The sequence below is a fragment of the Ornithodoros turicata genome, chromosome 8 (assembly GCF_037126465.1).
Source record: "Ornithodoros turicata isolate Travis chromosome 8, ASM3712646v1, whole genome shotgun sequence".
Classification (NCBI taxonomy): Eukaryota; Metazoa; Arthropoda; class Arachnida; order Ixodida; family Argasidae; genus Ornithodoros; species Ornithodoros turicata.
The window spans coordinates 16242965-16256698 of record NC_088208.1 but is presented as its reverse complement, the minus strand read 5'-3'; the positions used below and the strand labels follow the sequence as shown (position 1 = coordinate 16256698).

Here is a 13734-nt window from a genome sequence, read left to right as displayed (position 1 = left end):
TCCTTTTGTATTGCTGTCAAGGTAACAGCATCATTCATTTCGTGCGGATAAATTTTGACACTTGAGTGCCCCTGCAATGTATCTACACTAATAGAGCAAAATGCTGAACGTCACCTTTGTCGGAGCCGCTGGAAGAGGGCAAGTCGACTAAAAAGGAAGAAAATATTATAAACGTTGGAATGTGGATTCTCAGCATTCGTCACTTCCCCCTAGAGGCTCGCTATTTAGCTCTTTCGCCCTCAAAAAAAGACATAGACAGAAAACGAGATATCCTCACCTGGGTTAGTCATTGTTCCACCGCGGAAACCACTGCCCAAGAAAAGAAAGAGAAAGAAAATCATTGTGCTGCGAGAAAGCCGACAAGCACGAGCGATGGTTGATGTTGGTCGATATATATACAGCCACATTCTAAAAAGAGAACTTCGCCGCATAGCACGCTATGCGCCAACCATTGCCATGAACGATAGGGTTATCGCTTGTGATTGGAAGACTGAGGGGGGTGGGGGGTGGCGTACGTCTTTTTGTGGCAATTTTCATATATCCAAACTGCCACAAAAAGGCGTATGCCCCCTTCTCTTTTCGAATCGAAAGCGATAATCCTACACTCTTAAAAATGAACTTCACCGCATAGCACGCTCCTAGCCAACCATCATCTCAAATGATATCGTTATCTGCCCTGATTTGTTGAAAACGGGGGGCGTACGCCTTTTCTGTGACACTTATGCTGTTCATAATTGTCACAAAAAAGGCGTACGCCTTCCGTTTTCAACAAATCAAGGCAGATAACGATATCATTCGAGATGATGGTTGGCTCGGAGCGTGCTATGCGGTGAAGTTAATTTTTAAGAGTGTATCATTCGTGGCAATGGTTGGCGCACAGCATGCTATGTGGTGAAGTTCTCTTTTTAGAGTGCAGGGCCCGCTGTTGAACGAACGTTGAAGAGATTCCTCAGTGGTGTCTGCAGTAGCCTTGACAGTGCTTCCTGCTCGCGCTGCTGTCCTCAACACTGCTCGCGTGTAAACCAATGCCAGAGCTACTGAGGAATCTTCTGAACGTTCCTGTAAGTGGGCCCTGGCAACGTCACCTAGCTACAGAAGGCCTGCTCATTGCCTCCTCTCCCTCCTTCGCTACGTGGACATATAAAGTCAAAATTCGTCTGCTACTGCGATCTGCCGTTCTGCGAATTCAGGAACTCGCAAATGATTGCAGCTCACCTGGAACCTGTACATCCGAATCTGTAGGCAAAAAGTGCAACACCCTTTCCAAAAAATCAGTCTCGAGAAAGATACGGGACTGTTTCGTGCTTTATTTTAAACATTTCCCGTTTAGCACACGGGGACGTTCAATCACTGCACTCTTAAAAATGAACTTCACCGCATAGCACGCTCCTAGCCAACCATCAGCTCGAATGATATCGTTATCTGCCCTGATTTGTCGAAAACGGGGGGCGTACGCCATTTCTGTGACACTTATGCTGTTCATAATTGTCACAGAAAAGGCGTACGCCCCTTTTTGAAAGTAAACCGAAACCAATTAATTACTGCAACAAATGACCCGCTTCGGTTGCAGATTTTTCTCTAAATGGTATCTACTGAAGGTCCCAGAAGGGGTAGTACCCATTTTAATGCCGACGGCGCCCTGCTTTAGAAGTTATCTTTTTTTCGCGAAACTCATTTGAATTTTTATTTAAATAATGAGCGCCTCCCGCTCATTCACGCGGTGCGCATCTTGTAGGCGGTATTGGACAGATACTTGTAAAAAAGAAAGTTATTCGATTGGTGCACCGGTTCGCGAATTATTTAGCCCGGGGATTTAACTGAAACACCCGGTATACGTATGCGAAGACCCAACCAAAACAATGAGTGAGCTACAGTACTGCAATCTAATAGTGAGTGTGACATCTAGCTATCAAATCACACACACACACACACACATCATTGCCGTACACTTCGCGCTTTTCTTTCCTTTCTGAGGGCCACCGGCCTCTTTCAAGAACTGTATGGGTTTCTTTTGTTTTCCTTCCCTCTCCATTCTTCCACGTGAACCTTTTTGGAGTGGGGTAGGGTCCTGCACTCAACCCAGGGAAACGTCCCACATCATCATCATCATCATCATCCACTCATCTATGTTGTTGTTGCTGTTGTTGTAGCTATCAAATTGAAAACTGTGCGAGCTACGGAGCGCGTTAAACGGGCATTAAAGGGGTTGCTGTTTGTGGGTCTCATACGCCACTGGAAGCAGGTATATTCCGTTACAATTACTCTGAAGCCATGCCCCCCCCCCCCTGTTTTTTTGTGTCAGACTGTTTTTTTTTTTTCGTGACTTTGCCAGAATCCTGCCGACGTGGTCAAGGCTGCACGTCTCTGGAAGTTCCCGCCGTATTTCTTTTACGACCTGTCCTAGATAATGTGGGACTGTGCAGTGGCGCCCGGGTCCGAGATCTTGCTCCTCCCTGAAAAACTGCCTAGTGGCGCCCCTGTCTGAAGCGTAATTGAGTTACAGTGCATTGCATTAGTATAAATATATATTTTGCTATATAGCTTTATTGTATATCTTTTGAAAAGACAAAGACTAGTGGACTAGACTAGAGACACAAACATGAATGGTGGTAGCGTACAGTGTGGATTGCTGCAGAAATATGCTCGATACTTACAAACATGAACTTCAATGAACGTACATGAAACATGAGCAATTACTTAATTAGGAGCAGAAACAGCGTGCTGACAGGTTCCTTCCAAAGCCTGCCACCCAGAGAAAAATCTATACCTTTAGAGGTATAGATCGCCTGCTCAATAACTTAGCCCTTCTTAGGTATTATTTTATACCCCGCCTATAGGTATAAAAAAATAGTCCTCAACAAAGGGCTAAATGCATACCTTTAGGGGTGCAGTTCTATACCCCCGTGAGAGTCTGCACGAGTACCATCATGGTATTAAATTGCACTTAGGCATTGGCATTTTTAGAGGAGGAAACTAGAAAAATCACCTTTGGAGGGAAGAAAAGCTTTTGACATACACACACACACAAACGTACTACAAACACACGCAAACGCATATGGTTGTGAAGTAGAAAGCAAAGCTCGTGCACATTACTCCCCATGTAAAAAGAAAAGAGAATATGGAGTTAAAAACTAAAGAAAATTTTCAAGGAGCAGGATCGCTCTGCGCAGTCATCAAGTGTGTATCACGATGTATCGCGAGATAGACATCTACAGAGCAACAAATACTGATATACCGGTGTCGACTTGACAACCTGTGGAGCAGGTTTCGTCTGGTACGCAACCCTAAGGGTGAGGACATCTAGATTCAACATTCCAGCAATACAGATATTATACAGCCACAAACTAACAATGTGGATTCAGATAGTACTGTACTGATGTCTGTGTTTCTTAATTAAATATCCGTTTAACTCAGCTGATACCGTCTCATGAACAAATAATAATGATGTGATACAGCACGTTGGGGAAGTAAAGGTATAAAAAACCATAAAGGTATAAAGAAACAGAAGGTATAGCAGCCTCATCTATACCGTGAAAGGCATAGCCTGGTGATCTATATTCCTGGTACCGGATATAAACGCGTGGTGATGAGGTATAAATATGGTACGTTAGCCCTCCTTTATACCTGTTTCGTACCCTTGAGAAGGGTTGGAGGTATAAATGGGAAATTTGTACCTCTTCTATACCCCCCAAAGGTATACAGTCGAACCTCGTTTTATGAACCCTCGATATACGAATTCCCTCAACTTACGAACGGCTCCACAGGGAACCAAACTTTTTCCGTGTATTTTGACCTCGTTTTACGAACCCTCGATATCCGAACTATGAACGGATTATTAGGGAACGGACCCAAAGTAACCAAGACATTCTGACCTCGATATACGAACGGGCGTTTTGAACGTACAGAGGACAGGCCAATGGACCGGAGGACAATGAAAGTTCCTCAGTACATGCTGCCAAGGTCAAACATACAATGTCCCAACGCCACTACGTTCCACAAACATGATTCACCACTTCCTGAAAGAATAATTCGGGCGTTTACAGCCGAACGGTTGTGAGTTTGGACCAGGTCTCCGAGATGGAAACATCTTGCCATTCCAAGAGAAGGCGTTCGCGTTCAGTTCTGACAGCTGGTGACAAGCGTGATATTTGCCGTTGGAAACAGTCTCATCCGCGCGCGATACGGTACTTTGAGGACCGGGATGAGTCAAGTGTCAGACTTCTGTCATCTCTTCTAAACAGGATAGACCCTGCAGAAAGTATGGTGCAAAGCACAATTACGCAGTATTTTCAAAAATAAAACTTATTCAAATCAATTTCCCGTGGTTTTGTGAGGTATTTGTGCACTGCACACCTCGGACCTCGATTTACGAATACCTCGATTTACGAACGATTTTCTGAGAAACGAAGGGTGTTCGTAAAGCGAGGTTTGACTGTATGTCTGAAGCAGAAGGTATAAAAGAGGTATAAGAGCACATTCTTATATCTCATTTATACCTTTTTTTCTAACAGTGGCGCATGTTTACAGTAGTGCGATACTTTTGTTTTCACCGCACTCGAATGTAAAGAAACTTTCAGTAGCCTTGTTGCACGGCATTTTTTATGTATATCATTGAAGATGTTTTGAGTTGTCGTCTTGTATACGGTATGTGTTGTACACGGGCACTGAATCTAGTACGCACGGTAGAACTTGGGAATGAGATTCCTGGCTAACACTTGCTCCTTATACCGTCGTGATTGGTAGCTATGGCACACGCCTGCGACGACGAATGTGAACAGGAGTTTGAGTTTGAGTTTGAATTTAACACACACACACACAAAAAGGGAGAAATTGAACTCATCACCCACTGCCATGCTGTTGGCTGCTCGGTGTTAAAGGTACACAACCACAACTTGGAAGTGCCCGGAGTATCTCTCCACTTGCAGCGGCGAATGTCGATTTTTCTTGATGTTGAATGAGGCTCGTGCAATGACGTCATGTTTGGTCACGTGACATTGGAAAACATTTTGCCGCACCCGAGTCACAGTAGGAGGGCATGCTGCGAGTTGTTGCCGTATGCGTGCAATTGCGAGAGAAAATTGCAAAAACACGCGTGGCTGCCTCATTCGGCCCGCACAAAGAAACCTGTGACGCGTCCCCGTGCTTTCCCATGTCACGTGGCTCCAAGGCGCGCAAAGGCTGCGCGTGATATCACGTGCACAAGCCTCATTAGAAACATTATCTCGTGGGCACCAATCAGGAGCTCCTAGACCAATGGCGTATCCTCGTCCGTCGTAACAACTAAGGGTCGGCCAATCAATATCCTGTTTTCAACGGCGGTAGCCAATCAGGAACGTGCTTTCAGCGGACCTAGTCATGGAGACGAACCACCGTCGTCTGCGAGTACACTCTTAAAAATGAACTTCACCTCATAGCACGCTCCTAGCCAACTTTGAATTTGAAAGACCAACGATATAGAGATTGGGGCTCCACAACACTCTTAAAAAAGGGTGTAAAAAAGGGTGTACTCCTTTTCGGGGAGTACACCCTTGCCACATATATATCACTCTCTTTGGAGTGTACAATTGAACCTCTGTATGCAATAAAGGGATTAGTCGAAAAACCCCAACCCGAGAAAAGGGGCCTGATCTGATTGTCCGTCCCATTGACACACATGCATTTCCTGTTTCTCACCATGCTGTAGCGGGCCAACAAATCACAATAAGGTCCTAAATTTTCATTGGCAGGTGCATACTGGTATGTAGATGTCATTGCAGCAAAAAAGGTAAAAAAGGGATAAATCAACTTATCTCCTTTTTGCACACACAGGTTCAATTACTCTCCTGGGTAGGGATTTAAAGGGTCTCCTTACTCCCTGAAAGGAGTGAGGGGGTGTATCCCGTTTGAAACCCTTAAAAATAACCTTTCAAAAATAAACGCGTAAGCAGCCACTGTTAAGAATAAATCTCCCAGAATATACGCTTTAAAATCAACGCACAAAAATAATCGCTGAAATATCCCCGTGTAAGTAAAAACGCTAAGGAATCCTCGGTTAAGAATATACCATTAAAAATCAATCGTTTCAGAGTACCCCCAAATCCACCTTACGGTTGCTACACTCTTAAAAATGAACTTCACCGCATAGCACGCACATAGCCAACCATAATCTCGAATGATATCGTTATCTGTCCTGATTTGTTGAAAACGGGAGGCGTACGCCTTTTTTGTGACAATTATGAACAGCATAAGTGTCACAAAACGGCGTACGCCTCCCGTTTTCAACAAATCGGGGCAGATATTGATATAATTCCAGATGATGGTTGGCTAGGTGCGTGCTATGCGGTGAAGCTCATTATTAAGCGTGTACGGTGACGTGGTATGGCCGCGAGTGAAATGGACAATCCGCTTCGAGAAATAGTCCCGAAGTCGGCGAATTTCATTGGACTCCTAGCATGAGTATACTTCGCACTTCGATACGTCGTACGCGAAACAAACGTGCTTCACTTGAACGTCAGTGCAAAGCGAACTCGGGACACATGCAGGAACGAACGGGCCACTCAACACTGCCACACTTCCTATCGATGGTTTTTCAAGCGAATAATAATGCGAGACGTGCATATAATGCTTAGCCTTTCCACACTAGAAAAGAAAACATAGCAAGAACACACACACAGAAAAAATATGGCAGACATGACAGTCCACTAGAGGGTGAGTGCTAACAAGGGCAAGAATTACCAACGTAAGCGACGTCTTACTGCTACCCTCAGCGTAGAGATACACATGTATTATTCCGCTGCCGTGTTGGACTATAGGATATATTTTTAAAAAGGTTATTTTTAACGATATATTGTTACGCAGCTTATTTTTAACGATATATTTTTCATGATGGATTCTCGGGCGATTGTTTTTTTTTTTGGGGGGGGGGGGGAGGGGGGTAATATGTTTATTAAGAAAAAAGAAAGGAAAGATCAGCTAGACGGAGGTCGGAGGTTTGAGTGGGGATTTTTGCGCGGCGGATTTCTTATGGGTAACTTTACGCGTCGTATTGTAAAACAGTATATTTTGGAAGAGGTTTTCTTAAAGGATTTATTCTTAAAGATTTATTAACGTAACCCCCCCCCCCCTTAAAGTACACTTTTTTTTATAAGAGTGAAGTGGATCCGGCTACTCCAGGTCACTTAAGCTCCGCTACTTAAGCTCCGCTGAAGTGCGGTTAAATATCACGGACCACCACGGGTTGGAGGGGGATGATGATGTGACGATGGCAGAAATCATCATGTTCATTTTTGCCATACATTTCCTTCGTTGCGGCTGTGAACCCTGCACTCTAAAAACAGAGTTTCACCGCATAGCACGCTTCTACACTCTAAAAGCAGATGGTGGTGGAGGTGGTAGTGCTGGTGAAATTTCTCGCTGTTGTCGGTCTCACACAGGTGGGCAATGTCACGACTGACGCCCTGGGGGAATGTACGTCCTGGGCCGACTTCTAAGGGAACTGTGCCAACATATGTCTCTAAAAACAGGTGGTGGAGCACGCTCTTAGCCAATCACCATTCTGAATGACATCGTTCTGCCCCCTGATTGGTTAAAAACGGGAGGCGTACGCCTTTTTTGGAACACTAATGCAGTTCCAGAAAAGGCGTGCGCCCCGCGCTTTCCACAAATCTTGCGTGATAAAGGTATTATTCTGTACAATGGTTAGCCTTCACCGTGTTATGTGGTGAAGTTCTGTTTTTAGACCATAATCCTGAACGACAACGTTCTCTTCCTTGATTTGATGAAAACGGGGGGCGTACACCATTTCTGCGGCAATTATGTGCAGCATAATACTACAAAAATGGCGTACGCCCCCGTTTTCAGCAAATAAGGGGAAAGAACGATGCCACTTGGGATGATGGTTGGCTATAGGAGCGTGCTATATGATGGACTTCACTGCATAGCACGCTCTGCGCCAACCATTCCCACGAATGATAGGGTTATCGCTTGCAATTTGAAAGGAGAGGGAGGCGTAGGCATTTTTGTGGCAGTTATCATATATCCAAATTGCTACAAAAAGGCGTACGCCCTCCCTGTCTCTTCAAATCCGAAGATATAACCCCACACTCTCAGAAGAGAACTTCACCGCATAACACGTTGTCCACCAACTATTGCCACGAATGATAGGGTTACCGCTTCTGTTTGAAGAGAGAGAGAGGGGCGTACGCCTTTTTGTAGCAGTTTGGATATATGATAATAACTACAGAAAGGCGTACGCCCCTCTCTCTCTTCAAATCAGAAGCGATAACCCTATCATTCGTGGCAATGGTTGGCACAGAACGTGCTATGCGGTGAAGTTCTCTTTGTAGAGTGCAAGTGGAAAATATGTACATTTAATTATGTTTCTTTCTCGCTTCATTTCTCGTTAACGCAGCATATTTTTTTTTTACTGCTGCTATTTCTAAAGGACCGCTCCAGCTCTTTCGTAATAAAGTAAACTATATTATACAGTATATTATAGTATAGTATAGCACGGATATGGCACAGCGTGCTATGCTGAGAAGTTACGTTTTTAGAGTACATTCAGTTTGGAAGAAACATCAATTCAATTCGTAATTGGAATTCGATTCAGAAATCGAATCAAATGTAGAACTGTTTGCTTCGTGGCATTCGAAAAATTCGAATATTCGCGCACATGCCTATATCGTTTTTTTGTTGTTTTTTTTTGTTTGTTTTTTTCATTTCGTAACGTATATACAGGGTGTTTCAGTTAAATCCCCGGGCTAAATAATTCGCGAACGGGTGCACCAATCCACGAGCTTTCTTTTTTACAAGTATCTGTCCGATACCACCTCTACAAGCTGCACACCGTGTGAATTAGTGGGAGGCGCTCATTATTAAAATAAAAATGCAAATGAGTTAAGTAAAAAAGCGTAACTTCTAAAGCAGGGCGCTGTCGGCATTAAAATGGGTACTACCCCTTTTGGGACCTTCAGTGGACACCTTTTAGAGAAAAATCTGCCACCGAAGCGGGTCATTTGTTGTAGTAATTAATTGGTTTCGGTTTACGTATTTTTTTCGCGGCTGGTCGCGGCGAAGCGCAAAAGGGCGTATTTCATTGGTGTAATTTATTGGTGTAATTCATTGGTGTAAGGACGTCATTCATTGATGGATAAGGGAGCGAAAGAGTGTCCTTTTGTGCTTCGCAGCGACAAGCCCCGACAAAAATACGTAAACCGAAACCAATTAATTACTGCAACAAATGACCCGCTTCGATGGCAGATTTTTCTCTAAAAGGTGTCCACTGAAGGTCCCAAAAGGGGTAGTACCCATTTTAATGCCGACAGCGCCCTGCTTTAGAAGTTACGCTTTTTTACGAAACTCATTTGCATTTTTATTTTAATAATGAGCGCCTCCCACTAATTCACACGGTGTGCAGCTTGTAGGTGGTATCGGACAGGTACTTGTAAAAAAGAAAGTTCGTGGATTGGTGCACTCGTTCGCGAATTATTTAGCCCGGGGATTTAACTGAAACACCCGGTATATATACTTTTTTCTTACTTCCCGTACCTTCGTAGTCTGTGTTTCAATATGTAGCAAACCTATTTAAGAAATGTGTAATCAGCTAAGCATCTTTAGTCCTGACGAAGACAGTGCCACTGTCGAAACGTCGACAACCCTTTTAGCATTCCAAGTATCTTAAATGTAAATAAATGATCCCTTTTTTCTTACTTCCCGTACCTTCGTCGTCTGTGTTTCAGTTTTCATTTGAGCTACATATATTCGCGGTCGTCCGAACCCCCTCCACCAAGTATATACATATATATATAACCCAGTTTTCTTTTTTTTCTCTCTCTCTCGTGAGCCGGAGGGTTGTAGTGTGGGAATATCAGAAATCATCCATTGAACGCAATCGATTTATCTTTACTTTTTTTTTTACGTCATGGTTACATATAGTGTAAGGTACGGCACCGCACCGGTTCATGCTCCTAAAATTTCGTTTTGTAGCCGTGCCTCTAATTTTCGTTACTCGTTCTTGCACATACGCGATGAATGTGAATCACGACGGTTAGCCGCGGAAGCAGGCAGACTAGGAACCGGTTTCCAGTTGTGTGCCATGCAAGTGCAATGCAACATCGTCTTGGGCCAATAAGTTCGCAGGAAAACTCTACTGGAAAACCACATGCAGTTTAAACGCCCACCCGTGGTGAGTTCGTCGCTCCGAGACTCCGACTTCCGTTAAGAGAAAAGCAGTGAAGTTTCTCATGCTGCCGGCAATGTTGTGCAGCACGGTCGCCTCCCGGCTTTATCGCTTTGCGTTCGTCACGCGGTTCCGTCCTGACGCGCGCTTCGGGTTTTCCCTCGAATTCGTTTTTTCTTTTTTTTTCTTGTTCGCTAAATTTTCCTCAGAGGTAGTCGCCACAAAATATTGGTCGATTTGGAATTATCCGGAAAACACCGATTTTACCATATTGACAAGTATACGAGTATGTTATGCACGTGTGATAAGCTCTCAGAACGGAACTTGAAGTCGGCCCAGGACGCATACTAACCCCCCTGTCCCCCACTCCTTCCTGCTATCCTCTCTCCGTCTGTCCACATCTGTACGTCGCTCATAGCCACAGTTGCTTCGCGGCGCTAACACCCAATCAGAACGGAACTTCACCGCATAGCACGTTGTGCGCCAACCATCACTGCCACGAATGATAGGGTTATGGCTTCTGATTTGAAGAGAGAGAGAGAGAGAAAAAGGCGTACGCCTTTTTGTAGCAATTATCGTATATCCAAATTGCTACAAAGAGGCGACCCCCCCCCCCCCCCTCGCTCTTCCAATCAGAGACGGTAACCCTATCACTCGTGGCAATGGTTGGTGCACAGCGTGCTATGCGGCGAAGTTCTGTTCTGAGAGTGTAGGAAATGAATAACATTTTCGCTGCTACAGCAATTTTGATTAGCCCTCCGCATGTGCGTGACCACTCCAATCAGCTATACAAAGCGCATCCTCCCGACTACCCAACGACATTTAGAATTAGAGAAGAAACCAACTGAATTTTCGTCTATTGCCTATTTTGTCTATCGTAGAAGACATAAAAACGCCGTCCACAAAGGAGGTAGACAGCATAATATTCAAATAGTTAGACTAGGCACCGGTTTCCGTTGTGTGCCAGTAAACATATTCCCCCACCCCACCCCCAAATAGTTAGGAATATCTACACGCTTTAAAATGATGGTGGTGGCGGTGGTGGTGATGGTGAAAGGGTTCGCCGTTGTCGGTCTCACATATGTGGGCAATGTCACGAGTGACGCCCTGGGGGAATGTGCGTCCTGGGCCGACTTCTAAAGGGAAGTGTGCCGACATACGTCTAAAAGCGACTGAGAAAAACCCAAGAAAAACCCCAGACAGCACAGCCGGCACCGGGATTCGAACCCGGGTACCTCCCAGTCTCAACGCTTAAAAATGAACTTCACCGCATAGCATGCTCCTAGCCAAACAGGATCCCGAATATGACATCGTTCTCGCCCCTGATTTGTTGAAAACGGGAGGATGCGACTTTTTTTTTGCATCAATTACGTACTCCATAATGATACTTGAAAAAAAAAAAAAGGCGTACGCCTCCCTTTTTCCACAAATTTAACGATGTAGTTATAATTTTTATTTATTTATTTATGCGAATACCTCAAATGCCCGCGAGAGGCGTTACATGAGGGGGGTGTGAACTAATAATACAACAAGCACTATCACATAATGAATATATTAATATAACTAGTACGCGAGGTTACATATGTTCAGTAACACACAAACAAAATAATACAAGTAAATGAGACACACTTTATAATTCGAAAAAGGAACACAACTTTCTGCGAAATGCAGAAACATCAGAGATGGTGGCAATGGATTGGGGAAGGTCATTCCAAATGTCAATAGCATGTGGAAAGAAGTAATTGAGAAACTGATATAATGATAATAAGCTCAGCGTGAAGAAAAGAATGTGCGCTTCATCCGACCGATTCTGGTAGATTCTGCACGAAATACTGTCATTAAAATTAGACGCACGTAACCTTTTATTCTAATATACATGTTTGGAGCTGATTATAAACATGAGTGTACGGACACGATGTAACGCAGAGCGTGTTAAACTCGAGCACTTCACACAATCCGACAACAAAACAATTGCACCGAGAATATTCCGATACGGCCTTCCGATACAAAAAAAAAAATGTACAGATAAACTCTAAAAAAATACCCTCCGGAGTCATCTAAAATAAAAGCGGTGGTAACTTACCCACAAGCTATGTAGCCTCGACAGGAATAAAGGCCGAGCTAGGGTGATATTACACGATATAGAACTGTTCACCGACACCGTCGAGTAAGGTATTGCATGGAAGCAGCAATGTGTCATGCGTGAAAACCTGCGTGAAACACTGTGATACCCGTTCGGAAACCTTCGTGACACTGGATAACGGCAAGTGGGCTCGCTCCGCTATTATTCGAATATCCCTCACTCTTACGTCAATCATTTCTCTCTCTCTCTATCTCTCAATGTTATCTGTCGCTTTGTTCATTCGGCGTCAAACTTGGCATTGCATACCAGTGGGGTAGCCAGACCTCCAAGGTAGAGGGGGGCTCGATACATTAAAAAAAAAAAAAAAATCCCTCCTCCTCCGTTGATCCTGGGTACGCCCACAAACTCATGCTTGCGCACACAGTGAGATGAGAGATGAAAATACAGAATATTTGAACGTTTAATAATGAGTTTATATATGGGGTGTCATGAGCTGTGAGGCCGCCTCACGAGATGTCAAGTAGCTCGAAAAGCTCATAGTTTCAAAAGTATTCAACTATACTGGTTAGACAGACGCCGGTAACTGCAATAACTTTTGCGATCGTCCCGCTGGAACCCCCCCCCCCCCCAATATATATATATCACTTTTTCTCCTCGGATTTGCACGATTTGCGTGGGTCAGCCTGTGGCAGGTAGGGGGGGGCTCGAGCCCCCCCGTGGCTACGCCACTGCTGCATACACTAGGGGCAGCTATGCCGCATTATCCGGGATTGCACGGAAGGACTCGAAACGCTTCGAAGTTGTTCGGTAACACTGTTTTTTTTTTTTTTTTTTTTGAGGTTCTAGCATTGAAGGGGTTATGAACCCGCTTGTGTGTCGGCTCCAAACGGCGATTTTAACTTGTTGGCTGTGACACCTTTTGTATAGATGAATCTGATAGGTCCGTATCGGTGGTGGTGGTGGTGATGGTGAAAGGGCTTGCCGTTGTCGGCCTCGCGTATGTGGGCAACGTCACGACTGACGCCCTGGGGAAATGTGCGTCCTGGGCCGACTTCTAGGGGAACTGTGCCGACATATGTCTGAAAGCGTCTGAGGAAAACACAGGAAAGAACCCAGACAGCACAGCCGGCACCGGGATTCAAACCCGGGTACCTCCAGGTCAGCCAACCATCATCCCCAATGGTAACGTTCTCGCTCCTGATTTGTTGATAACGGGAGGCGGAGCCTATTATGTGTCCATTATGTACTGCATTATGGGTACAAAATAGGCTCCGCCTCCCGTTTTCAACAAATCAGGGACGAGAACGTTGTCATTCGGGATGATGGTTGGCTAGGAGCGTGCCATGTGGTGAAGTTCATTTTTAAGAGTGTAAAGCAGAACGTTATATGTACACCCTTAAAAATGAACTTCACCGCATAGCACGCTCCAAGCCAACCATCATCTCGAATGATGTCGTTATCTACCCTGATTTGTGGAAAACGGGAGGCGTACGCC

The 13734-nt window shown here is 44.6% G+C and overlaps 1 protein-coding gene across 2 annotated transcripts in view; it reads right to left on the bottom strand.

Annotated features, from left to right (window-relative positions):
- LOC135366538 (natural resistance-associated macrophage protein 2-like) overlaps positions 1–12422 on the bottom strand; it is a 63134-nt gene extending 50712 nt beyond the window's left edge. For both annotated transcript variants that reach the window (XM_064599269.1, XM_064599270.1), the window contains exons 1-3: positions 12240–12422; positions 278–309; positions 115–147 (exon numbers count right to left, since the gene is read on the bottom strand). In XM_064599269.1, coding sequence (XP_064455339.1) covers positions 115–147; positions 278–290 — 46 coding nt within the window. In that variant the 5' untranslated portion in view covers positions 291–309; positions 12240–12422. The remainder of the gene's footprint in view (positions 1–114; positions 148–277; positions 310–12239) is intronic.
- Positions 12423–13734: the final 1312 nt, after the last annotated feature.